The sequence below is a fragment of the Sorghum bicolor genome, chromosome 2 (genome assembly GCF_000003195.3).
Source record: "Sorghum bicolor cultivar BTx623 chromosome 2, Sorghum_bicolor_NCBIv3, whole genome shotgun sequence".
NCBI classification, from domain to species: domain Eukaryota; kingdom Viridiplantae; phylum Streptophyta; class Magnoliopsida; order Poales; family Poaceae; genus Sorghum; species Sorghum bicolor.
In genome coordinates, this window is record NC_012871.2 from 14,060,199 (window position 1) to 14,087,439 (window position 27,241).

Genomic DNA, 27,241 nt, shown 5'->3' on the forward strand with positions numbered 1-27,241 from the left:
GGTGAAAAGTTTGGAGAAGTCGCCGAAGTGTTTCTAACTAAAAACACTCACCGGATGCTCTGACCGTAGGCACCAGATGTTGTGCCTGCGCATTCGGTGTGTTGTCTGCTTCTGGCGTTGTTAGGGTTGAGCACCGGACGCGGACTAGACCCTGTGTGTGCGTCCGGTGTGGCTTTACTTTAGCAGGTGCCTCTGACTGAGAGCACCGGACGCTCAGGGTGCGTCCGGTGGTGTGAGTCCGGTGCCCCTACGCGTTTGTGGCGCTCTCTAAGGGACCGGACGCTCAGAGCGTGTCCGGTGGGGCGAGTCCGATGGTCCCGCGTGTATGCAGACCTCTCTACGTACATGACTGGTGTGTACCGGACGCGTCCGGTGCTACCTTGAGCGCGTCCGGTGGTTCATTTTTGACCATTAGAGATCGACGTACGCGGTTCACTCAGTGGACACATGGCTGTGCTCTGGAGCACCGAACGCAGGGGTTAAGCATCCGGTGCCTCCTGCTTGAGCGTCCGGTGGTCCCGACTTTTACCCAGTGAAAGAGCCAACGACTCTATTTGTTTGAGGGGCTTATAAATAGTTGTTGGCTGGCTTGGGGCTCATACCCCTTGGTATTCTAGTATACTTGACATAATGACATCCTTGTGAGCCTAAGCAAACTCCTCCTAGTCATTTCCTTCATAGATTAACCATCTTTGTGAGATTGGTAGTGATTCCAAGTGTATTTGCTTGAGTGATTGCATCTAGTAGCACTTGGGGATCGGTTTGGCTACTTGTTACTCAGCTGCAAATTTGTTGCTCAGTCAGACAACCAATCCAAATATGGTAAAACAAATAGGTAACAGGGCATATTGAGCAAGCAACTTGCCTTCAGTATTGCCATACAATTCTCGCATATTGTTTCACTACTCCTTGCTGCTGCAATAAGGTCAGGGATGAAGGTTGTCCACCTGGCAGGCCACTCATGCTTTAAAACCTATTATAACAGAAATAGTCAACATAAGAAACAGAGGTGTACAGTACTGCGAAAATCAAAATTCATATTTACCACAGTAGCATAGACCATAATGATTCGTACAACAAATTATGAATACTTAGACAAAGAAAAATCTGCTCTAGAATACAATCAAAACACTTTAGCCTACCTGCACCAGAATAATGTTGAGCTTATTGACATAAAGTCTCTCTTGTCAATAATGTTGAGCTTATTGACATAAAGTCTCTCTTGTCGAAAGGAAACCTCGTTGCTTGAGAGCTAGTATAAAGCAAAATGAAAAAGGGGGCAGGGGGGTTATTCAGAGAGCCAGCTTTACAGAACACAAAAAATAGCATCAGGTTCATCAAGGTAATGGCCATATATATTGATCATTACCTGAACAATGACATCAGATATATAATTCTTCATACCATCACGTTGTTCCACTGGCAAAGCGTTCCATTTATATTTGATAATATTTTCAAGTACCTAAAAGTATAGAATTAGAATCAGCCATAAAAGGTTCATAGGAAACAAACCTTTTGTGTATATATTATTAGAAATATCTGGAGCATAATTCATGATGATAGAAATTGCAAAAGAGCCTGTAGCCTAGTGGTTGTAAGTGCATAAGTAGCACCTCCAGGTCCTAGATTCTGTTGAATAATTTGCTGCTTGACTTGCAAAGAAGTCTGCAACTGCAGACCAATCTTCAGTCAAGGCTGCAGCTTGGTGACTAGAAATGTGAAACTAAAGACCAGCTTTGAAAGGTTGAACAGCAGTCAAGCTGTAGTGGGAACACTTGACTAGGAGTAGTGAGGACACAGATTTTTGGTAGGCCATTGTATCCTTAGCTAATAAGTATTGCAGGCTTATCCTGCAGCTAGGATAGTAGACTTTGACTGCAGTACAGCAGCCCACCTTCAGTAGCTTCAGTTCATACACAAACTGAATCTACCCCTTTGTGTATATAAGTGCAGCCCTAGTAATGTATTTTTCAGTTCAGTTGCCACAACCAAAGTGCAGAGCCTTGGCCAACGCTAGAGCTTCTGCAGTGTATGTGTGTGTGCTGTTCTCAACCCCTTCTTCTACCTCTAGCCATAGTGAGAGAGTGTGTGGGTGTGCTGGTAAGCTATTGCTTACCTGTGCAGGGATCCCAGGGACCAGCAAGTGGTATCAGAGCCGGTATAGCTGCGTCGCCGGACTAACCGCCGGCGATGGCATCTGGCTTAGAGACGGCTGACAGCAGCAGTGCTGCTGGGGCTGCCCAGCCACGACAGGAGGTCGTTGTGCGCACCGTGCGGGAGGTCAATGGCACAAGTTGGCCGATGCTGACTCGCACCAACTATGGCGAGTGGGCGGTGACCATGAAGGTCAAGCTCAGAGCCCGACGGCTCTGGAATGTCATTGACAAGAGCACCGACAATGAAGAAGACGACATGTTAGCGATGGAGGCTATCCTCGCTGCTGTGCCGACGGAGTACAGGGAGCCGTTGGGGGTGAAGAAGACTGCTAAGGAGGCGTGGGAGGCCATTGCTGCGATGCGCGTCGGCTCTGATCGCGCAAAGAAGGCAACGGCCCAGCTGCTGAAGCAGGAGTACGCCAACCTCAAGTTCAAGGATGGAGAGTCGGTGGAGGAGTTCTCCCTCCGCCTGTCGTCGCTCATCAGCAAGCTGGGGAGCTACGGCGTCACCATCAACGAAGAAGAGGCAGTCTCCAAGTACCTCCACTACGTGCCACCGAAGTACATCCAAATTGCTCTCTCCATAGAGACAATGTTGGACCTGTCCACCCTCACTATTGAGGATGTGACCGGCCGTCTGCGGGCGGTGGACGAGCGCATGGAGCAGGCCACAGCAACGACGGACAGCGGCAAGCTGCTGCTGACAGAGGAGGAGTGGGCTGCTCGGATGAAGGAGAAGAAGTCCGGGGAAGCCTCCTCCAGCCGCGGTGGCGATGGCAAGCGTTGTGGCAAGGCTTCTTCGGAGAAGAAGAAGAAGAAGATCGACCCCAATGCTTGCAGGCGCTGTGGGAAGACAGGCCATTGGGCAAAGGAGTGCCCAAATCGCAAGCAAGAGAAGAAGGTCGAAGCTCATTTGGCGCAGGCTGATGATGATGATGAGGCCACTCTCATGATGGCGACGTTCTGTGCACTGCACGACGTTGAGGCCAAGGAGAAGGGAGAGGTGATGGCGGTACAGGAGCACGGGAAGGCTCTGAAGGCCGTCAACCTCGACGAGCCGCGTGCCCAAGTCCACCTCGGACGTGTGGGCAGCGAGCAGGAGCAGCAGTGGTACCTGGACTCAGGCGCCAGCAACCATATGATGGGTTCCAAGGAGGCCTTCTCCGAGCTCGACGGGAACGTGACCGGCATAGTGAAGTTTGGTGATGGCTCAAGGGTGGCGATCCAAGGGCGTGGCACCATCATCTTCAGGTGCCAGAACGGCGAGCACCGCGCACTGACGGATGTGTATTACATCCCGCAGCTGCGTTCAAGCATCATCAGCATTAGCCAGCTAGATGAGCGCGGCAGTGAGGTGCTGATCAAGGACGGCGTCCTCAAGATCAGGGACCGGGAGCAGCGACTTCTTGCCAAGGTGAAGAGGTCCCGAAACCGGTTGTACCTTCTCGACTTGAAGGTGGAGCAGCCCATCTGCCTGGCTGCACAGCGCATGGAGGAGCCATGGCTGTGGCACGCCCGCTATGGTCATCTCAGCTTCGACGCCCTCGGCAAGCTGGAGAAGATGGTCTGGGGGCTGCCTCACATTGAGCACGCAGGCGAGCTGTGTGACAGCTGCCTGGTCGGGAAGCAAAGGAGGCTGCCGTTCCCGAAGATGGCGAAGTATCGCGCGGCTGAGGCCCTGGAGCTGGTCCACGGTGACCTCTGTGGGCCAATCACACCGGCGACACATGGAGGCCGCAAGTATTTCATCTTGCTGGTAGATGACTGCAGCCGGTTCATGTGGCTGCAGCTTTTGACCAGCAAGAGCGAAGCGGCGGAAGCAATCAAGAAGTTCAAGGCACGCGCGGAGGCGGAGAGCAGCAAGAAGTTGCGCGTTTTTGATCCCGCTCCCGTTTTAATCCGTCCCGTTTTCGGTCCCGTTTCCGTTTATCCCGTAAAAAACAAAAACGAACGGGAAAATACGGTATACGGTTGCGGACGAAACGGGATTTATCCTGTCCGTTTTCAACTTTATTGACATCCTTGTGAGCCTAAGCAAACTCTTTCTAGTCATTTCCTTCATAGATTAACCATCTTTGTGAGATTGGGAGTGATTCCAAGTGCATTTGCTTGAGTGATTGCATCTAGTGGCACTTGGCGATCGATTTGGCTGCTTGTTACTCTTGGTGGTTGCCGCCACCTAGATGGCTTAGAGCAGCGGAGGAGCATTGACACAAGTTGGTGATTGTTGTGGCCATCTCCCGGTGATTGTGAGGGGTTTTGTGCATACCCCGGCGGAGATCCAAAGGCAACTCTAGTGGATTGCTCGTCATTGAGCTACCTCACTTGTGGGTTGGTTCTTGTGGTGTCCTAGTGAGGACGAGGTTCGTGCTACACCTCTTAGTCGTCGAACTACCAAGTGTTCGTCGACATAACGGGGACATAGTGTGCCGGCAAGCACGCGAACCTCAGGAGAAAAATCCATGTCTCAATTGTGATTGATTGGCATTCTCCCGGTGCTTGTTTGTTGATATATTGGTGATGGTTCATCCTCTACGTGGCGGTATAAATATCTCATCCTCTCCATTTACTTACCACAAAGTAGTGTAATTAGTTTAGTTGCTCACTTTGCCTTGTGTAGCTTAGTTCACTAGTATAGCTTGTAGTGACATAGCTCTTGTGTGCCTAGTGATCATATCAACTAGAATTGTTGGATAGGTGGCTTGCAAACACCCCTTTAGAGCTAGAGCAAAAAGCTTCGCTTTGTTTTTTACTAACCTCTTGCTCTAGTGAGTTTATAGAATTTTTAAATAGGCTATTCACTCCCCTCTAGCCATATTAGAACCTTTCAGATGTTCTCTAGTTCAAAGTATGACTCAAGTATTCAGAATGGTAAGAGAGAGCTCTCCAAAATCGGCCACCTTCTATTTACAATGATTCACTTATGGGCTAGCCGTTAGGAGCAAACTCTGGGGCGTCGCTCCGATGCTTGCTCGTCGAACGTGGCCTAGCATCCGGCGGTTGACTTCCTCGCACGTTAGATCTCTACCACGTGTTGCTCTTTGATTCTGTTGATCTTCAATGGTCACAAAAAAAACTTAATAAAACGAAATTAGCTAGCGTCGGACGCTTAGATGCTCTTCGTCGGACATGGCTTGTGCAAAGGTTTAGAAAACCTCGTCCAAGCATCAGGTGTGTCTGATGTTGGTGCATCAAACGCACCCAACATCAGATGCTCACACAATGCCTGAGATGACACTGTACCCACTACTCTCGGACAACATCGAGGCATCAGACGCACCGACGCACAAAACAAATTACACCTGTCTACACTACACTCGTCGGACGTGGCCTTAGCATCTAACGCTCTCTGACCGTCCAACGAGTGTTCTCAGAGAGAAACACTCATGCGACTTTGCCACCTCTTCAACACGTCCTCTGGCGCAAAGGAAAATAGGCATTTCATTTTCTCGAAAACGCTGGCTGCCTCGCAAGCTCGACATGAGGGAGAGAGGATCCCAAACCCTTCTACCCTTTAAACTCCATCTCCTTTGTAAATGTGCCAACACCACCATGTGTAAACCCATGTGTGCATGTGTGTCAGCAATTTCACAAATATTTTTTTTCAAAAGAGTTATGTTAGCAATCTACTAGATCCTAATCTGTATACTTAATTAAGATGTTGACCTAGTAGCACTTGATTCATGAGATGATCATGATTTTCCCTCTTGATAGTCAGTTATCTATCCTAAATCCAGTCAATCACTTCTCTACTCATCTTAGACCGGCAAAAGCAAAACCCTGTAGTTATATCTTTGCCTTGATCACTTTACTCCTTATCCATCTCCAAATACTTGCTCACCATGATCTTCATTTTCATGTTCATGCTCCATCTCTTTTGATCATGTGACTACCACTCTATGTCACTTTGCTCCTTCATCACTTGTGTTGCTATGCCTAACCCAAATCATTTTAACATAATGACATTAGCAACTTGGTGTCATTAATTACCAAAGCCAAACTCGGACTTTCAGAGTGCGATGTGGGTAAAACCAGTGCCTGCTCGCTTGGGCTTATCTGTAGAATCTCCCAGCCATTCAGCAGTGTTTTTCTCTCATAAAAAATCAACGAACAATACTCCATCGCTTATCAGCCAAGCGAACAGGCTAGCGGCTAATGGATGAAAGCAAAAGCATCTACGTTCTATATGTACGCTTACAGTGAAGAGATACTGATTTCATGCTTTGTGCCATGTGAAGGTAACATCCATGTATGCCCGTGTTGCCGATGCCCTAAGGGCTTCTCCAACCTGAGCTGTCAAGGGTGGCTTCACCTAAAAGTTACAGCCACCTGCGCATGAACAAAGCCAAGGCTGTTTTACTCTCAATGCAAGCCAGAGCTTTCTCTAGAACACGTCTTAAGCATACTGTCATCCTTGCTACAACGTGTTTAAAGCAGCGGTTCCAACATTGTCAAACCAGGCTCTTGAAGCTTCTAATCTGCCGGTCATTTAGCACTATTTTTCTCTCACAAAAAAAATCAGCGAACAGTGGCTTATTACCCAAGTAAAAAGATTGTATATTGATTTGTGATGCTACTTATGAGCATGTGTTGGAGAAATCAATCCAATGTGGAAGCCGATGAGCATGTGTTGAAGAAATCAATCTAACATGGAAGCTGGGACTAATGATAACATGATGTGTCGAAGACAGCCTAAGAAGGCTTTGTGTGTTTTACCGAACTCTGGCAAACTAGGTTTTTCAATTGGAATCTAACGTAGTCCTACATAATAATTAATATTTACTTGAGCTTATCAACCAAATCAGCTTAAAATATTATTTTTTTTCTCACAGTAAATCAGCATCAGTATCAGCCAAAAAACAGCCTAGAGAACGGAGGCAGAATAAATTAAACAAACTTCATCTACACAAAGTGATCCTCATCGGGCATAATAGCGGTACATGAATTCCACCTAGACAAAATGGACTGACTCACTATGGCAACTATGGATCTCAAACATATCCAAAATACAGAATATATAGTGCCATGCAGTGTTTCTCTTTTGATAAGAATCTATTAATTTACGATCATTACATCTCCGGTCTCTGCAGAAAAACACACGGCCTATAAATAATAGCACCGTGCAGTTGTAAAAAGACTCGAGGGCGCCACTTCTAAAACTACAGAGACAAAATTGTTTATTCGCTTGTCTAAAAAGTTATAGCTAAAAATATTATTCGCTGATTTATTATAAGAGAAAAATATTGTTGAATAACTATTAGATTCGGTAAATAAACTCAACCAACAGACCAAATAGTTTTCTAAATTGTTCCTCACAATAGCGCCGTGCAAACCAAAGTGAGCTGCGCGCGGCTTAATTAACCTCGTCAACATAAACAAAGCAAGAAAGCAGGTGTACTAGACTACTACGTAGGCAGGCTCGGATTATAGTATCACCCTACTTGAACGAAGCAGTGTGAACATGCGCCACGCCACCACAGATACTGCAGATTTTGTGTGCAAAATGGCATCTCTTCATGTGACAATATGATAGGTTCAAGCAGCCATTATATATAAATGTGTCACAAGCCATGTGCATGCCTCAACCAAAATAATGTTGCATTGACTACTGTCACGCCGCAACCAATTGCATCACACTTCCTCTCATCACATTAGATTGTATACTCGCCGGCCCCAACTTAAAGCAGTATAATAACAAGATGGAAGCTGACTAAAGGCTAAGATAAAGAAGAGAGAAGAGGCGGACTGGAAGCTTACAGTCAAATTAGACATAAGAACCAAAAAACTCTATAAAAAAGATAAATGGACCATATGTTAATATAGTAAAAGAGCTAACTACTATATGGATAAGCTGAGAGTAAAAAAACCTTACCGCCAGCAATCAACTGTAATTGTTAACCTCGCTCTTACATAAGAATACCATTTTAGCTAGACTTCATCCTCAGCATGTTTGGCTATCGAAATCTGTGAATATCTTGATTGAAGCTTTGGAAATAGCTAGGGTTCTTTTTTTAAACAAATACTGCGAAACAGTTTTCTAGTAACCGTGCTGACATCCCGAACAACATACTCTTACGTTCTCAAACGTGCACGGAGCACTGTTTCTGCCAGAGATGGCTTGGTAAATTGTGTGATATAAAAAAAACATTCTTGAAAGTTCCAGTGTACTTACGGATGAGTTTAGAGGCGAAGCTATTTGACCAAATACTTTGAGAGTAATAATTTTCATGAAATGTGGTTCTGCTAACTGCTTTTATCAACAACAAAAAAAACCTCGAGAACGGAGAAAGGGACTTCATGATTTTGAACCTAAAAATTTAGAGGTGATTACACTCCTGTGCAAAGAGACGATGCATAAACCTACAAATGTTCATGCGAAGCACAGTGTGCCCTTCTCTTCTATCTTGTCCATCTTTTGCAGTCATATTGCATCACATCATATGACATCATATGCATGCATTCAGGTACGTGAAGTCAGAGAGAGACGCCGAGCAGTGGCCCAAGGTCAGAGGCCTGTTTAGATTGGAGATGAAAAATTTTTAGATGTCACATCGGATATGTCGAAAGGATGTCGGGAGGGGTTTTTAGAAACTAATAAAAAAACAAATTACATAGCTCGTCTGGAAACTGCAAGACAAATCTATCCTAGTCAAGAAGCATAATTAATCTGTCATTAGCACATGTGGATTACTGTAGCACTTAAGGCTAATCATGGACTAACTAGGCTTAAAAGATTTGTCTTGCGATTTTTAACCAAACTGTGTAATTAGTTTATTTTTTTATCTATATTTAATGTTCCATGCATGTGTCCAAAGATTCGATGGGATGGATGAAACAATTTTAGGTGGGAAACTAAACAGGGCATAAGCATTGCTCATTTGCTTTGTTCATTTTTGCAGGTTTGTGGAGAACGAGGAACAAGATGGCTATTATTGAAAAGTAATTTCCTAAATGACCAGCTGAAGTAATCTTCTCTGGCATATATCTTTATTGAAGAGTTGGAAGCCACTGCTCAAGGAAAGTGATTGGTCTTTTGCTCTGATGTCTGTCTAAACTCTAGTCTCGCTGGTATCCCCAGCTTTTGTATCAAACTTATATGCTTTCTTAAAAATAAAGTAAAATCTCCTTTCCAAAAAAGAAAGAAAGATTATATTGTTTTTATGCTAAGTTCTGAATAAGGCAAAATGGCAGAAACCGTATCCCGGTGAACCAAAACCACAGCAAATAAAAAAAAATCCAATGAATATACCTTGAACTCCAGGAAAAACCTGTCAACATTTATCCTCACTCAAGGTAAAACAGTTGGACTACATTTTATGGAGTATGAAAAAATGACCAGCTGATTCACAACGAGAACCAAAACATTGTACCAGGAACTGCAGCAAGCAACAAATTGCTTGTTAAATCTTTGACACCAACAAAATGAAACTACGCAATGGAACAAGAAAACAGTTCTCGCAGTAATAAACTTACATAGTGTACAATGATTTCAACATGATTACCAAGACACTACAGTAAAAGGAAATCATTCTATTATGTATAAGAAAAGAAAATGAAGCCACACTTGGCATGTGGTGCCATCGAGGCTTCATCATACTGTAAATAATTAGTGTGGCACAAACAACACTCCAAGCTAAATACATTGAACCCAAGACCTCCCCCCAATATACCACTGGCAGTCTGAAACAGCTCAGACAACTAAATCCTTCAACTATCTACTTCAGAAACCCCTGAACCAGTAGTGTAACTATGAAGAATGTTAAAACTAAACGGAGCACTTCTTTCATCACCCTAGAAAAACAATTGGGCCTTCAACACAAGGGCTCCAGAAGTGAAGCAAGACATTGAATGTCATACTAAGGTAGCACTATGAATCCACCATCTCATCCTGCAATTCATTCGGGGCGATGAGCCCTGGAATGGAAAGCATACGTTGGCGTTCCTTTTCCCTCTGAGCAGCAGCCTCTTCAGCATATAGATCCTTGTTATCCTGGCACCAGATGACAACAAGAAGAAAATCAGCAGAGAATATAATTTACAAGCACCTCATTCGATAATGTATCATTCATTAAAAGCTAGACTAGAAAGGAAAGAACTGAAATCAAAGACATCCTTCTGATATTGTGCTATGGTCAGATTGATGTGGGCTAGGGTTTCCTTGCTCTAATGCAATGCTTAGAGATGGGCAAGGAGGTTGTGCACTTCATTGATTAATATGTAGGTGTACATACAAAGAGTTTTATTATATGGCAAAGATCTATTTTTTATTTCAGCAAGGCCAAAATAAAATAAATTTATTCAAGGTGATGCAGGCACTTTTGTGACAATACCTGGGCAGAGAACTCCTTCGATTGAACAAGAAAATCCCTTATATGGTTCTTAAAATTTGGAGGATCAGTTTTTGAACTAAAAAGTCCATCAACAAACTTTGCTACCTGTAGAAAACATGGATTTCAAATTTCCTGCTGATTTAACTAAGAATAGAAGTACACAAGGGATAAAATACCTCTACAGGCGTCATGTTAGGAAAGGATGAGCTGAGAAGTTTAATAGTGTAGTCTCGAACAAACATTGCATTATTTATGAATTGAGAAGGAACTGCTGAGGCATCCCAGAGAGGCTCCGTTAGACCATCAACCTAATATGCCAGCAAACATAGTAATCAAATACACACACAGAGAATCGTCAGAAGATAGAACAACAAATAAACACATATGCATATATATTTACCACATAGAACAAATGTTGAAGCACAGAAACGTGAAGCTTGAAACCAGGTTTGTGGAATGTGTCTGTGAGCACTGCAAATATCTCCTGCTCGATATTTAAGAAGTATGTCTTGTAGAACTGATTTTGGAACCCTGAAGCCTGCAAGGACAGCATCACTCAGGTTACCTTAAGTGTAACTAGAGTACTAACCAAGGATAGAGCATAAATTGCACCTCGAAGTTCTTCAAAATTTCCAATAACAGGCTTAGACCGGTCTCAGCAATATTTCTCTCTGTATGTCGAAATGCCCAACTTATGGAATCCATAACAAGCTTTAGTTGCTGAAGCAGACAGATAAATAATCAGGTTAGTAAACCAGTAATGTGCAGGCAGAACAAGCATGTTTTCGCTTTGAGCTTAACAATAAAGAATATACGATGATGCCATTATAATTTACAGGACATCTGAAAGATGAAATACCAAATTCACTTGTACCTGACTAGAGAGCTGAATAAAAGCTTGGAAACAATGTGTACCAATTGCACGAAGCAAGGAAAAGAATTTAAGGCGATGCTCAGGATAGTCTTCAAAGTTTTTGGTGATCATCTGATATGAATCATAAGAGATATAAGTTGACTATAAATGAGAATTATCTTTTATCAGCACAAAAAAAAATCAGATTGAAATTACATTATCTATACCTCAAGAGTACACTGGAAAACAGCCTCAAAGATGCGAGGAACTTCCTCAAGCATCTCACCTTTGTACCTATGCAGAAAAAGACAAATTACTAACGAACTCCATTTGCCAACAACAAAGCCTAAATCTCACATACAAATCCTACATCAACTCCACCATTTGTAATTCTTGTCTTGATTTGTGGGAGGGGAGAGGAAGGTGGGTGGGACCCACTGGATAGGGGGGTTCTGAATATGAAGGGCTGAAACTATAATTTGGGAGGGCATGGAAAATGGGAGCCCAGGTAGGAGGTGGGTTGGAGTTGATTTTTTTAGATCAAGTCCCTAGATTTAGAATAGGGACTTGTTTAGGAGGTGGGCTGGAGTTGCTCTAGTCCGAAACAAGTTAGGATAGGATAGAACAAACTCCATTTGTTATCAAAAGAAGTCTATAAAAGACCAGTTCATGCATATCTATATTTAACAAGCAAATCACAAAACAAAAATGGATGAAGAAAATAATGGCAGACTTACTTGTTTATAATTATCGCAAATAATGACAAAACTTCAGATTCTCTTGCATCAGGCACATTTCTAGCATAATCACCTAGAACAGGATCCATCATTGGAGGAACAAACTGTTTTCCCAAGTGTGGTAAATCTTCAGCTTTGTCCAGAAAAGTCTCGATCAATTTTAATGTCTCCCTCTTTACTGATCTGTTTATTACAAACCACTTAACAAAATACACAGTATTAAGATCTGCAGAGAATAATTATTCATACCTCAGAAGTTTTACAAATGATGTCTTTGAAGCAAAAGGCCCTCCTTCAGAAATAGTGTTTGACACCAGTTCACTGTACATTCTGATATGTAATAGGCAAGGAAGTATATTAGCTGCTGAAACCTTGACTCTGTAGTACATTCGCAGATGATACACACAAAAGTACAAAACTTTTATCAAATGAGTGATGCAATAATATGAAGAAGCAATACTGTCAGCAAATCTGCAGCATCAGAGAAACCAAATTGGGGACTAACTGAATGGACTACAAGCATGTGTGGAGCAACTTGAATTTAAGAAAAATAAAATAAAAGAATAAAAAGAACTTTGGTAAACTGCAAGTGAAAATACCTATACACTGTCAACATGTCCAGGAAGATTACTGAAATTTGTGGGAAAAAATAAGGTCCAAGTGAGCATGCAACACCTGTGTTCGTCTGCAAGCACCAAAAACTATATCTGATAAGAACCAGAAAAAGAAATAAAATTGGAGAAAAGAAGTGGAACTAAACAGAAAGTTGCCTGGGCAATTTAAAATGGTATACTAGGGTGTGCTTCTAATAAAGTGGTTAGTACAATTATCTAAAAGAAAAGGAAGAATGTGTCTAAGGTGAGTCCAATATGGCATTAGAGTATGCTTCTAACAAAGAAAAATAAATCCAACATTTGGACATCAAATCTAATGAGGAAAATGTCACAGTATCAGGCACCATCCACTAAGCAAGCAACATGATGCCACCAACTAGGCAGTTGCCTTTCACAAAAGTAGATAAGCAATAGAATCATAGAAGCATGAGAACAAATATAGCCTCCCCTTGGCCACTTCAAAACTTAATTTATTACCTGTAAGATGTTCAGAACAGATCTTATGACATCTTGGTTTTTCAAAATATCAGTGCTTCGGCCAGCCTCCCCAATTATTTCAACCCATTTCTGCAACATTAGGGTACAATAAATTTACAACTAGAATACTAGGTGAAAGTCATAGAAAAATTGGATGACAAAATCTGAGTGTATGTAGAACCTGATTAGGTAGGCTCATCAATCTCTTGAGATACTCCTCCCTCTTAGTATTGTCAGATTCGGCTTGAATCATCTGACCAACCTGAATAAAGATAATGAAAACATAAGATATACCCTTCATTGACAGACTGACAAACAGTTAATTTCAACAGCATACCGATTCATAGAATGTATGGATCTGATGAGGCTCAAGATCTGCTATTGTGGTAGGAAGGTTGGACAGCAGCACAGAAACAAATGGTTCATTCTCACCGACCTGTACAACCATGAACAAATGTTGAATAAATGGTAACAGCCACACATCACCGAGAGATACACATCAGCACATGCCCATGTGTTCCAAGATAAATGTTCAATGGTCATAACTCATTAATGGGGAGAATCATATCATCTGTCGTATTAAACTCAAACCCTAGAGCGATCTTTAACCAAAGGATGGGAAAAACTAATCAGAAAAACATATCACCACTCTTCAGTCTTCACTTCATTTGGGCCTACTAAAGAATGTATCACAACTTGCAAGCAAGGAAGATGCCTCCATTGAAAGATCAAATAGGCACCTACAAGGGACATATAGGCAACAGTTGCTAACAACAGTACTTGCACAGGCTGTTGAAAGCACACCCAGGTAACCAGCATACATACTGTTGTGCAGGCACTTATGCTTCGAGGGGGGGGAAGGGGGGGGGGCACATCTGTAGTGTGTGCTCCTGAAGTTATTACTTCAAGAATTGGTCCCTAATCCTACCTAATGCTGAGATTAACTTGGAAGGAATTCATGACACTGACAGTGGTCAGAGGCACATCACAAAAGCAGGATAATATTGTTTACCTAACTACATCAAAAGAACTATCCCTTTCACGAATGGTCACAAGTCCATAATGTTCAGTCATAAACTAACAAATTTACCTATTCAATAATCAATGGTTCCTTGGACTTTAGATCACACATTATTCTAATTTGTAGCGTTGGGACACCCTAAAATATACATTGAGTTTAGTCACAACACATGATAGAGATGCCTTTAGAATTACCCTTTAATTGAACGATCCCAAGTCACAACACCCGAAAATATGTATTCATTTTTGAACACTGAAGCTCATGAAGCTTCAGCTCAGCTAAGCAAGATTTTAAGAGAGCAATTCAAAGCTAGATTCCTAGACACATTCTACTGTAATCTGCACAATACACATTATTTAACAATACCAAACTAACCTGGAGTGTCACAAACTTGCGCTTGCACTTCTGAACAATTTTCAGGAATGTGTCACATGCCATATCCTACAAACAAAACATGGATTAGGTTCTATATTACTTTGAGTGTGTTCTTCACAGGGCAAAAAGTTTAAGGATATACAACAGTGCCAGATATATGTAACAATAAGACAAATTAAGAAAAACCTTGCTGCCAGATATACAGCAGAATATGATAAAAGACTAGCTGACTTACTAGCTAAATATGGGTAAGTAATCAGGACTATAATTTTCAAATTAAAAGCTGCAGAACCAATTGAACAGCAACTAAATGCATTTTTCTTCAACAAATAAAGAAACAGAAATATGTAACCTGAACTCCAGGATGCGTCTCGTGCATGAACTCAAATAATTTGTTGACCACTGTTTTTAAAAACTTCCAGTGCGCCCTTAGAAACCTTGGGTATTGCCCCACAACATACCTAATTATGGGAAAAAGAATAGCAGCATACTGATCATTCTAAATCTTATCATAATAAATAAAAGTATGATAATACAAAATGGAAGCAATACTTACATAATATTACTTGCTATTACAGCTTTGTTATCTTTCCCTTTCATAATCTCACAAAGATTCAACAAATCACGAATAACCAAAACTAAAAACCTGTTTTCCTGCAGCAGATTTAATAGGGACATAAAGGTTTTGAACAGATGAAACTCTGTCAGCAACAAAACTTGTGTGCATTTGTGTCCAGGTTCAGCCTAGAGTCTAGATTCAGAGTCATTAGTGCTAGCATGATTTTAGCTAGTAGTTCAAGAAAATAATAGGCTGATTATGGTAGTAATGGCTGCTTTGACTAGAAGATTTTTCTCAGCCTTAGAAGTAGCACACGGCTGTATATGTGATCCAGAAATCAGAAAAGAAGCTAGGTCAATTTCCAGCCACTAAACCTACTGTGCATGTGTGTGTTCTTGTGTATGAGTTCCTCAGAGAACTGTTCAGGATTGTTTTCCTTTCAAGCACTACATTGCTCTACGAATAACAGAGCAATATACAAAAGAGAAAAATGACAGATCCAAAAAGTTATAAACAAGGTGCATTATGCATGGATTGTCCAGAGTGCAATTGCCACCAAACTTTAGTGTTTCTCAACTGTCAGAAAAGGGATTATACTCATTGGGTTGGGGATATTTTACCATTTAAGTTTGGGGTTGTTACTGTACTGGAGCATATCAGCCAATAAGAGGAAACTAAAACAATGGAACAAACGAACAGATGAGGATCTTTGTTTCATTGACAAATATTAATACATGTCTACAAATAATAATTAAGTCAATGAACCTGTTCCTCCACCATAGAACCAGAAATGGATCCAATTGCCCAGCATAGAGTATTTAAGTTATTCCAGCTCCAGTCTTCACCATTTAATTGCTTGCTTAATTTCCTCAACATCTGAAAATTTGAAGATGCTTCATTGTAAGTTACACAAACGAAGAAGATAATCTTGTGCCAGCTATACACAGAAAGTGACATATCTCAGAAGCTACCATAATTTTATTATAATACTCTTAGGAAGATAAAATAGGGCTTCCACGTCACCAAATAGTAACCAACAACTCTAGAAGCATAATGCTAAGCCTTTTTCTATTTCCAAAGTTCCACTTGGAAAGCAGGATGAAAAACACCAGAATATTATATCAAAAAAACACACAAGGATAGGCTCCAGATCCAGGTGAGAACACAGGAAAGTTGAAGGTGGTAGTGTCTGTACTGGGCACAGGATATGTTGTTTCAATCATAAATGACCAAGAGAGAAAACAAAATTGGACTTGATTTTAGATTCCTATGTAACTCCCCGAAAAAAAAATCCTATGAACATGTGCTGACTCATATGTCAAACAGAAATAGCATAACTAGCCAAGTTAATAACCATCCTGACAAAGTTGATTTAGAAATCATGGACCCAAATGTTAGAAAAATTCACAGTAACACAGTAAGATATACCTGCTGTTCTGTATCTTCGTGATCAAGATGTGACAAGTATATTAGTGTTTCCCTCATGATCTAGAATAGAACAGCAAACAATAACAATAGAAAGTTAATGAAAGATGCCTATGATATCCTGCACGAATTGCCAGCTAATCCTTTTACTAACCTTGTACTGAACAAGGACATCATTATCTTTCAATGTTTCTCGTACAATATTCCCATTCTCATCTTCAACAATCAAAACCTCCTCTGGCTTTGCCATCCGACAGATCATTAACGTTCTTAACTTCGAAAGTGATCTTGCATAAAGTTGCCTCCTCTGTTGAACAGCTATGAGCGTACCATCATCAGTTCCAGGAATCCGCTGAGTCTGAAGTTTGTGCATGTGGTAAAAATGATTAGGAATGAAGTATACAGAATTTTTAACAAGAATGAAGAGTAATGCAAGAGGTCATCAAAACAACTGTTTAAAAGAAAAATAAAAACATATCATTTACAAAAGATCAGCCCTGAGAAAGTTCAGTTTACTTCAGATTGCAACCAAATGTTTCTGAACCTTTGCAGTATTAACATCTCAAGTTGCACCATCACATTAAACAATTTTAACACTAGTTAGGCATGTGTGTAAGTGGCTCTGAAGAGACAATAATATACCACATTTTTTTCTTTTTTTCTCAAACACACAGGAGATCTGTGTCATTATATTAGAAGAACGAAAGGGGTAATAACCTTTACAACACCATATACACCTCCAATAATATACCACCTTACATTAAAAGTTACTGCCCATGTTCCAAAATTTTAAGTCGTTTTAGCTTTGTACTAAGTTGAACTTCTCAACTTTGACCAAGTTTATAGAAAAATGCACAAATATCTACAACATTTGATATTGTAGATGCTAAAATACTTTTCTATAAACTTTGTCAAAGTTAGACAAGATTAACTTAGGACAAAACTAAAATGACTTGCAGTTTGAGACGGAGGCTGTGCTTCATTGTTTCTCTGTATAACTACTTGCTTGGGAGTAGCCACTCCACAATGAATGAAACCAGGTGTGCTTTATTTAATCTTTCATGTCACCCTTATTTTTACCGAGCAAATTGAGTTCTAGATACATTTCATGTGACAAATGACAGACAAGTTATTTATCTTCCAGTTCTGTACATAAATTGTTTCTATTCGGTAAGCTGAAACTTATAGTCTAATGAAAAGGATGTTTTATATGGTATTGAACTGACTGAATTGATTATTGGGCCAACCCTAGAAGGGTGGCTGTATAGCAGTCATACATGGGCCTCATGGGCCTAATACACAGGGCCTCATGGGCCTAATACACACATACTCCAACATTCCCCCGCAGTCTGAACTACCGGCGCAGCGGAGTTACAAACTGGACACAAAAAGAAGCACACACACGAGCCTCCCCCCCCCCCCACACAGACGCAACTAATGTTGAGGCTAGAGCAAAACTCGGTGAAGGTCGATGACGGGAGGCCCTTGGTGAAGATATCGGCGAACTGGGAGGTGGTCAGGACGTGGAGGACCCGAATAGAGGGCTATGGAGCTCGGCAAGGAGCTGCCGGAGCCAGGAAGCCTCAGCCACGCAGTTAGCAACAGCGCGGTACTCCGCCTCGGCACTGGAGCGGGAGACGACCGGCTGGCGCTTGGACGACCAGGACACCAGGTTGCCGCCCAGAAAGACGGCGTAGCCAGAGGTGGAGCGGCGAGTGTCAGGACACCCAGCCCAGTCGGCATCCGTGTAGACGACGAGCTCAGTGGAGGACGACCGCCGGTGAAGGAGGCCGAAGTCGACGGTGCCGCGGAGGTAGCGAAGGATCCGCTTGAGAGCAGTGAGGTGTGGCTCTCGGGGATCATGCATATGTAGACATATCTGCTGAATTGCATAGGTGATGTCCGACCGGGTGAAGGTGAGGTACTGAAGTGCACCGGCAAGACTGCGATATACAGTGGGATCTGTCACTGGGGTGCCCCCGGCCTCTAGCAGCTTGCCCTGTGTGTCAACCGAAGTGGAGCAGTGCTTGCAGTCGGTCATCCCAACACTCTCCGGGATATCAAGAGTGTACTGCCGCTGGTGAAGGAGTAACCCGGCAGGATGAGGCTCAACAGTGACCCCGAGGAAGTGGAGTGCACCCAGATCCTTCATAGCAAACTCCTGTTGAAGAGAGGCGATGATCCGGCGAAGGAGGGACTCACTGGAGGCTGTGAGGACAATGTCATCAACATAAAGCAGCAAGTACGCAGTCTCAGCGCGATGATAGATGAACAGAGAGGTATCTAACTTGGCCTCCACAAACCCCAGAGTCACTAGGAAGGCAGCAAACCGATGGTTCCACGCCCGGGGGGCCTGCTTGAGGCCGTAGAGAGACTTGTTGAGCCGACACACCATGTCGGGACGAGAAGAGTCAACAAACCCCGCCGGCTGGCTGCAGTAGACTGTCTCAATGAGAACGCCATGCAGGAAGGCATTCTTGACGTCCAACTAATGCATGGGCCACCCGCGAGTGAGAGCCAGCGAGAGCACTGTGCCGGTAACCGCCTTCCTTCCGCTGCCTGCCCAGCTCCCACGCCACACCACGCTCTCTTCGGTACCCCTCCTCGCTACGACCACCTTCGAGTCTTCGGGTGTGCGTGTTACCCGAACACCACCGCCACCGCTCCCCTTAAGCTGGCTCCCCGTTGACTCTCTATGTCTTCCTCGGGTACTCCCCGGATCACAAGGGGTACCGATGCTACGACCTTACCTCTCGTCGGGTTCTCATCTCTCGCCATGTGGTGTTCGATGAGTCTGTCTTTCCCTTTTCCACCACCGACACTTCCGCTTCCACCCCGGAGCTTGACCTATCCTCTGTGTTTCCCACTGACCCGGTGGTCGAGCCACCTTTGCAGGTACTGCTACACCGTGCCCCAACCCTAGAAGGGTGGTTGTATAGCAGTCATACATGAGCCCCATGGGCCTAATACACAGGGCCTCATGGGCCTAATACACACATACTCCAACATATGGGAAAGATGTCGCATTAGTAATCGCATACATGTCATGATGTCAAAGATGGCCCCAAACTAAATGTACATTAGCATAGCACTGCCATGTTAGTGTAACATGTCCTTTATAAATGGCAAAAACATTAAAATCTGGCATAACAACTACAACCAAAGCAAGTGAAAGCCAGAAACAGAATACAATAATAGCATGGAAAATTTGAAATTTTGGTTCTGGCATCTCTCACTAACTGCTGCTGAAATGAAAAAAAAATGACTAAATCATACTATCAAGATCTACACACATCCCAAAGCAAGAAGAAAAAATAGGCATTGCTAACATAGATAATATAAGCAGTATTTAATTAAAATTAGAAGAACCTGAAGTTCCATCAATCGCTCCACTTGGTTGTATGTTTCAAATAATTCTAAAACAAACAGATTCCAGTAATCCAAGCAGACCTGTTGATCAAACAACCAACAACATAAGATGACCTTACACAATACTCTATGTGTTCCAGAATTCAGCCTAGCTTCATACCTTAAACATCTCTGTGTCATCGACAAATGAAATTTCAAGGAGGTAGTCAAGGCCCAAAAGCAATGCAGCTCTATTTTCAGGAGTCTTTTCCAGTATGCGCATGTGGTTCTACATTTATCACATTAAAATTAGAGTAAATATCATTTGAGACTGATATGGTGTGTAACACAGTAATAAATAGCAATTTTATTTTCTTGGTCCGAAATTAGACCTGAAACTAGCCTACATTCTACAAGTCAATATTAACCCAACTTTTACTCGTAAAAAGCATAACATCAACTGCATATATGTTGGGTCCGGCAGCCCATAAATTTTATAACAATAAAAGTATCCTACTGGACAGCTTTGCTTGATTCAGAATGCAGTGATCATTACCTTAAAGAAGGATGTCAAAAGAAGTGCAAGATTTTGGATAAATGCCTGCTCAGAGAAACAAGTATGTCTTAGTGCATGATATGGGAGCAGCATGCTCATTATGCAGGATTGGACTGTAATAATCTTTTAAGGCTTATCGAAATCGTCGTTAGCTTAGCACTGTTGGCAAATAGTCCCATTAGAACATCACAACTAAATCTATGGTTGTGATCTTGACATCTTGTTACTAGACAGCTATACCAGAAAAGTTGGTAATCTGATTAATAAAATGAAATGGCTTCACTATCAAATTTCAATTCTACAAAAATTATTAAATTCATATTCATATTTTTTAAGTCCAACATTGAAATCTCTGTCTCTATTACTAAAAACAATGGCGTTGGTGATGATGGTGTATTAATGCGCTTGCCATCATCACCTTACATTTTGCGTTATCGACCCACCCTGACCCTGAACATAAGTGCATTTCAAATCATCCTAATCTTCTTTAAAAGAATCATGGTACCAAGGTTAACTATATATATGAATGTACTTTAATTTGTAGTGCCATTGCAGGCAGTTTTGCTAGTATCCACAAAAAAATTAATTCTAAACTCAACGTCGCTTAAAATACACATGTTGTAGGTTGAATAACAATATGATTCTCTAAATTCAAATTAAACATAAGAAACAACGTGAAATTCCATTTTGAATTTGATTACTCAAAACTGAATGCAAGCTTATCAAATCTGAAACTTCATATAGGAGATTTTGAAAATCTGCAAATTCCAGAAAATATAGAATCAAGGGGAAAAGGTAAGAGTATACCTGTTCTTCATTAGAACCATTGGCATAGCCATCTGAAATTGTTCCACAAGGAAGAATAGCCTGCACATCAAGGAAAACAAAGAGTAAAAAAGAGGCCACCAAGCAAGCTAGAGGAAAGTGAATCAGTTCTTGACACTATGAAATATACCTGGAGCTGCAACATAAAGACTTCATACATCTTGACATATTGCATGTCATAGAAATCACCAAAATGAAGAGCAGCAACCTGCAATGGCTTAAAACATCAGTACAGACATCCACCTTGCGAGTCCTGATTCAATCCTCAGATAATCTCCATAATTATCAAAATCAAATAAAGTGTGTTACTATACTGGAATAACCGAATGACGCATTAGAACTGACAATAATTGGCATTTTTTTACCTCTGTTAGGCATTGAAGTGTAAGATTCCGGTAAGCAGCAACAGGGAAAAACTTCAAAAGTGTCTCCAGCTAAAAGGTCAAATAAAAAGGTTTTAGTTGGAGCAGATGCAATTGTTCATTAGAGCATTCAAGTTATACATAAGAGGAATACACACCAGAGGTGATTCAAATATGAAACTGATGGGGATCCATGACAGAAAAGCATGAAGTGTGGCCAATGTAGCACGAACAAGTTCAGGTCTTTGTGACACAGACAGGACATATAAGCAGAGCTCATGAATAAGACGAAATTCACTGTTCAAAAGCATACAACAGTATATCAGTACTAAGATAAATAAATGTTTTTATATATAAAGCATTGTTTTAAGACTCGGAGATAAAGTTCAAGTCACATCCATATAGGCAAGATGAAATATGCCACCAAAACAATATGCAATGCATTAAACAGATGAGCAACCCATCGACTAGAGAATGAAAGCTAGCAAAAAAAGATGCAAATATATACCTATTTAGTGAAGTCTTTAGCTCTTTGATCTTTTGTTGGGTCATTTCCCCTCTTGAGAAATCAAAAATTTCTTCACTCAACAGCTGCAAATTTGTTGCTCAGTCAGACAACCAATCCAAATATGGTAAAACAAATAGGTAACAGGGCATATTGAGCAAGCAACTTGCCTTCAGTATTGCCATACAATTCTCGCATATTGTTTCACTACTCCTTGCTGCTGCAATAAGGTCAGGGATGAAGGTTGTCCACCTGGCAGGCCACTCATGCTTTAAAACCTATTATAACAGAAATAGTCAACATAAGAAACAGAGGTGTACAGTACTGCGAAAATCAAAATTCATATTTACCACAGTAGCATAGACCATAATGATTCGTACAACAAATTATGAATACTTAGACAAAGAAAAATCTGCTCTAGAATAAAATCAAAACACTTTAGCCTACCTGCACCAGAATAATGTTGAGCTTATTGACATAAAGTCTCTCTTGTCGAAAGGAAACCTCGTTGCTTGAGAGCTAGTAGAAAGCAAAATGAAAAAGGGGGCAGGGGGATTATTCAGAGAGCCAGCTTTACAGAACACAAAAAATAGCATCAGGTTCATCAAGGTAATGGCCATATATATTGATCATTACCTGAACAATGACATCAGATATATAATTCTTCATACCATCACGTTGTTCCACTGGCAAAGCGTTCCATTTATATTTGATAACATTTTCAAGTACCTAAAAGTATAGAATTAGAATCAGCCATAAAAGGTTCATAGGAAACAAACCTTTTGTGTATATATTATTAGAAATATCTGGAGCATAATTCATGATGATAGAAATTGCAAAAGAGCCTGTAGCCTAGTGGTTGTAAGTGCATAAGTAGCACCTCCAGGTCCTAGGTTCAACTCCCCGTGGGAGCGAATTTAAGCTGGTTAAGAAGGCCCCTCGTTGGCAAAGCTGGGGTTTGGGGATCTGCTCGGCCTACAAGGTTGAGGTCTTCTATAGAATCTTCTCAGACCACAAGGTTGAGGTCTTCTACCTTAATAGCAATGCCCTGGGAGCCGCATGGGGTCGATTTTTTTTTATGTTGACAAAAATTATAGATAATCTTCTGCACTGCTAATACAAGGTTATAGACATATTTATGCATTGCTTTATGGTCATTCAAAGCAGGAGGGTTATGATAGGCTAGGCAAGACAATGAAAAAAAACCAGCAACTTTTAGTCTTATACTGTACCAAAACCATTTTTTTCAAACTAATGTCTTTGTTGGCCTGTGCACCTCTTCTTGAGTTTCATGATTTTGAATCTAGCCTAATCCAACTTGCTTTGGAACAAAGGTTGTCTTGATGTTGGTGTGGATGAGTAAATCTACCATCAAAGTACACATATCCCATGTGCTTAAGTACCATCATGATCAATGTTCGTTTCAACTTGTGATAAATCAATACCTTATGCTGTACTTCTGTGGTTTTACATTTTAAAAAATAAAAGGCCTAGGGATTAAATCTGCAAACTGGGGTATTACTTGGTCTCCTCTGTTATTGTAGCTAGATTGTTCTTGGTCTTTCATGTGAACGCTTATTTAAGTCCAGTCTATTTTGCTGTCTCTTCCTAAGCCAAGATAAATATTGCAGTAAAAAGGTTTAAGTTGCCATGCAATCTTCAGACTAAGCAAAAATGGAATAAATCATAAGCTCCGACACTGTCTACACACAACTCAAAAGTCTGAGCTTGGAAACTAAGGACACTAGAGTCCTATCCGAATACAATCTACATTTACTTGTGAGTTAACTCAAGTCTCGTCTATTTATAGAGGTCCCATGTACCAGGTTGAATCAAGAAGGAAATGATTAAGGGCAAAGTTCCAGAATCAGCTCTCCAGCCTCCTCAGCATACTAGCAGCTGCTGCCTCCATGTCACCTATCTCCAGCACCCACAAAGCTGCTGCTGTCACCCACGCTCCCTTTTTCCTACTACTAGGCGCGGCCAGCCCTAGGGCTGCAACACTTCTCCCCTCCCCAATTTCCCCCCTTGCTGCTATTCTCCTGCCAGTTTATTCCTAATTTCCCACCGGTGAGACAGTACTATGACAGTTTGGTTTGAGGAATGGACCGTCCAATCCTAGCTGCAAACTAACCAATTGGTTTGGTTTGAGCAACGTAATGGGGGTTGACCTGTCTTTACACATCCCTGATCCCTCAAAAGTGCATGCTCAGTATTAAATTAGTGGCATGGTTGCTATCCACTTAAATCACTACAGAAAATCCTATTCTAGAGTAGTTGATCTGTAATGCTATCCACACCATACAGTAATTTCAGTGCTGCCCCTTGTCAGGGTGTTCCTGTGCAGTTTAGTTATTTAATATTACTGTATCAACAGGGGGGGGCATCTTGAATCAAAACTTACTTGGAGAGCAAAGAACTTGGTATTCAAATTTTGGGAGTTCTGCAGAATGTGAACCACTTGTAGCCACATATCTGGATTATTCTGCAGCTCCCGCAAGATTTGATCTGCCGCATGCCTCTGAAACACAGCAGCAGCACATAAGTAATACAATCACATTGTATATTGACAGTAACATGAATTATAATAATGCACAATGATAAGTATTCCTATGGTTCGTCTTTTATTGCTTTCCCATTTGCAAAGCATGCAATACAAAATGTTTCACCTAACAGTACAATTAGATCAAGACACTGTGATGCAATAATGCAAGCACCATGCAGCAACTGCGTAAGAAAAAAGAATTGCTTCAGCCTGAATTAAACATTTAACTATACCAAAAGGGCCCAGGAGCCAATAATTAACAAATGTAGAACACATTTCATAGCACATCTGCTGCAGCTATCCTGTCAACTGAAGTGATGTTCGCAGAGCACAATAAGTAGTTTGAAATTATTTAACATAGTTGTTGCTGGTGGATTACACGAAAATAGGATTAGCCTTAGCTGATGAAAAAAAAAAGACCAAAAGCTCATACATTTTTCCACTGTGCAGAATACAGACAATTGAATGGTGTTCCAACAGTCTGCATCCATACAGAACTGCAGCCTATAAGCTTCTGTAGACCGCATAATTGTATTAGAATGTTGTATTGGGCTATATTTCCAGATTATTTACTTCTCCATGTTTTTACATGGAACATTGATTATTCATTTATAGTTCAAACTTTGGATACAAATGTTGTTTTGTACTGTGGTTGGTGGTTCAAATTTTACAGTTATGAAATTAATTGAAGTGTTAGAAATATAAGTTGCACACGATCACATACTTGTTTCATTGACCTTTAACAAAATATTGGGCATCAATAATAGACTTCACTGCAACCAAGCAAGACAATCGTCATTTCAGAACCGCACTGACAAACCCATCCGCCTGATCAACGCAGACTGTCCCCTTCCGCTGCGGCGCGATCACAATCAGACACGGACACACGAGGCAAAAAGAAAAAGCAAAGCATCCTGTCCCAACCGAGCCAACCACCATTCACCGCCCAAAAACTTAGCCTGCCCGCGACGAGCGATCGGCCGCCAAAGACCAGAAGTCCCCACCCACGGGAGCAATGGCAGCAGCAGCAGCGTAGAATGGGTTCAGGGGGGCGAAGTTACCTCCTCTCTGGAGCCGGTGCCATAGAACGCTGAGACGGTGGCGTCGAGCAGCCGCACGTCAATGGGCTGGCTAAGATCCCGCAGCTTCTCCGCCGCCATGGCGTCCGCGGCGGCGAGCTCGGGGCGGGCGGGCGGGGTCGAACGCGTAAGGCCCGACAAGGTTGGAGAAGGTTCCGAGGCGGGGAGCGGCGGCGGGGTGGCCGAAGAGGGGATTCCAGGTGGGGGCGGACGGATTCGAGGAGCGGATTTTGAATTGTTTCGCCGCAGCCGCAGGGTTTAAGCCAAGGAGCGGGGGAGGGGGGGAAGGGAAGCCCTTGGGGTGAAAGGTTGCTGGGGATTCACGCGAACATGGGAGAAATTTGCGGCTCGGTCCTTGGTGGATTGTTTAATTGTGGACGCGTATCTCTGATGCAGAGGCAAAGGAGCGGTTCGTAATTACGGCTGGGTTCGTAGGGGGCTTCGTGTAATTGGGAGGCCCGGGTCTCCGGTCTGTGTTGAACGCTGTTGCGTTTGAACTTTTTGGGGGGAAAAAGGTCGCCGCCGACCAAATTTCTCGACTTTGTGGCCTTTTTGTTACGAGAAGACTCGTTGGCTTTGGAGTACTTTTTCTTTTATTTCATTGTTATTTATTTATTGAAAGAAACTCCAATTTCCGTCTGCTTACTCAAATTTGAAAAATAAATTGTTTTAGTTGCCAAAAAAAATGGGGGAAAAGCACAACATATCTTTTCTTCCCCAACTATGGCGCCCTCAACCCTGCCGCCCGCCACTACCTCAGCATGGGCGCTAGGGTTCGTCAGAGCTCTAACGAATCCTAGCACCTGCAGTGGCCATCCCCTCCCCCTTCCTCTACTGTCGCCATCTTCTCCACCTTTAGCAAGTCTCCCCTACTCTTAAGCTGGCCTGACTGTCCCTGCCACTGCCAGCTCCCCTAAGTCGCCCATCAACCATTCTCACTGACATCTAGCCTACCTGTATCCCTGGCCAGCTATTCTATAGTCCACTGGAATTGGAGAAGATAGGGGAGAGCTCGTCGGAACCCTAGAAAGCAGATCTAGAAGGAGAAGAGAGAGAAATAGAAAGGGAGGGAGGGAGGAGGAGGAGGAGAGGCCTACCTGTCGCCAGATCTGGCGAATCTGCCACCGATCTTCCATGGCTGCACGCATGGGAGGTGGTGGGGCACGGGCGTGGGGAGGCGATGGGGGCATAGGCATGAGGAGGAGGGTGTTGGGGAGGTGCTCACCGGTGATTTATGTGTGTGAGAGAGGGAGGGAGAGGCGAAAGACGGACATAGCTAGGGCGTGTGGGCATGAGTGGGAGAGGAAGAGAGGGTCATGGCGGCGGTGGGTGCCCTTTTCTTAAAAGGACAATGGGTGCGGGAGCGATGGGTATGCGAGCAAGATTGATCGGGCGGTGGGTGGAGTGTGCATGCCGCACCTCTAGGGCCTGCGTGCTGGTAATAAATTGTTTTTGTTATTTTTTTATTATATTA

General features: G+C 42.4%; 1 protein-coding gene across 2 annotated transcripts; it reads right to left on the reverse strand.

Annotated features, from left to right (window-relative positions):
- LOC8057329 (protein EXPORTIN 1A) lies at positions 9,682 to 26,978 on the reverse strand. Of its 2 annotated transcripts, none has more exons than XM_021454065.1 (32): positions 26,865 to 26,978; positions 24,548 to 24,664; positions 22,780 to 22,872; positions 22,591 to 22,662; positions 22,314 to 22,421; positions 22,147 to 22,229; positions 21,797 to 21,935; positions 21,642 to 21,710; positions 21,407 to 21,484; positions 21,259 to 21,318; positions 20,452 to 20,496; positions 20,077 to 20,184; positions 19,917 to 19,997; positions 16,702 to 16,905; positions 16,551 to 16,610; positions 15,888 to 15,998; positions 15,120 to 15,217; positions 14,916 to 15,024; positions 14,564 to 14,629; positions 13,505 to 13,603; positions 13,349 to 13,429; positions 13,168 to 13,257; positions 12,676 to 12,761; positions 12,326 to 12,406; positions 12,077 to 12,259; positions 11,567 to 11,633; positions 11,361 to 11,471; positions 11,099 to 11,206; positions 10,887 to 11,024; positions 10,663 to 10,794; positions 10,487 to 10,591; positions 9,682 to 10,146 (listed from the first exon to the last, which is right to left on the reverse strand). In XM_021454065.1, the coding sequence occupies exons 1-32, from the start codon at positions 26,961 to 26,963 to the stop codon at positions 10,024 to 10,026; spliced, it is 3,204 nt and encodes a 1,067-aa protein (XP_021309740.1). In that variant the 5' UTR covers positions 26,964 to 26,978; the 3' UTR covers positions 9,682 to 10,023. The 2 variants fall into 2 exon arrangements, with proteins under 2 accessions (XP_021309740.1, XP_021309739.1); XM_021454064.1 differs by lacking the exon at positions 26,865 to 26,978 and adding an exon at positions 25,750 to 26,043.

Coding starts and splice junctions, on each gene's coding strand:
- LOC8057329 (XM_021454065.1), bottom strand. CDS start 26,963: ATGCCTATGCCCCCATCGCCTCCCCACGCCCGTGCCCCACCACCTCCC. Junction 13,604..14,563: donor GCAAGTTTGTGACACTCCAG/GTTAGTTTGGTA, acceptor ATGGTTGTACAG/GTCGGTGAGAATGAACCATT. Junction 10,147..10,486: donor CGAAGGAGTTCTCTGCCCAG/GTATTGTCACAA, acceptor ATCTGGTGCCAG/GATAACAAGGATCTATATGC.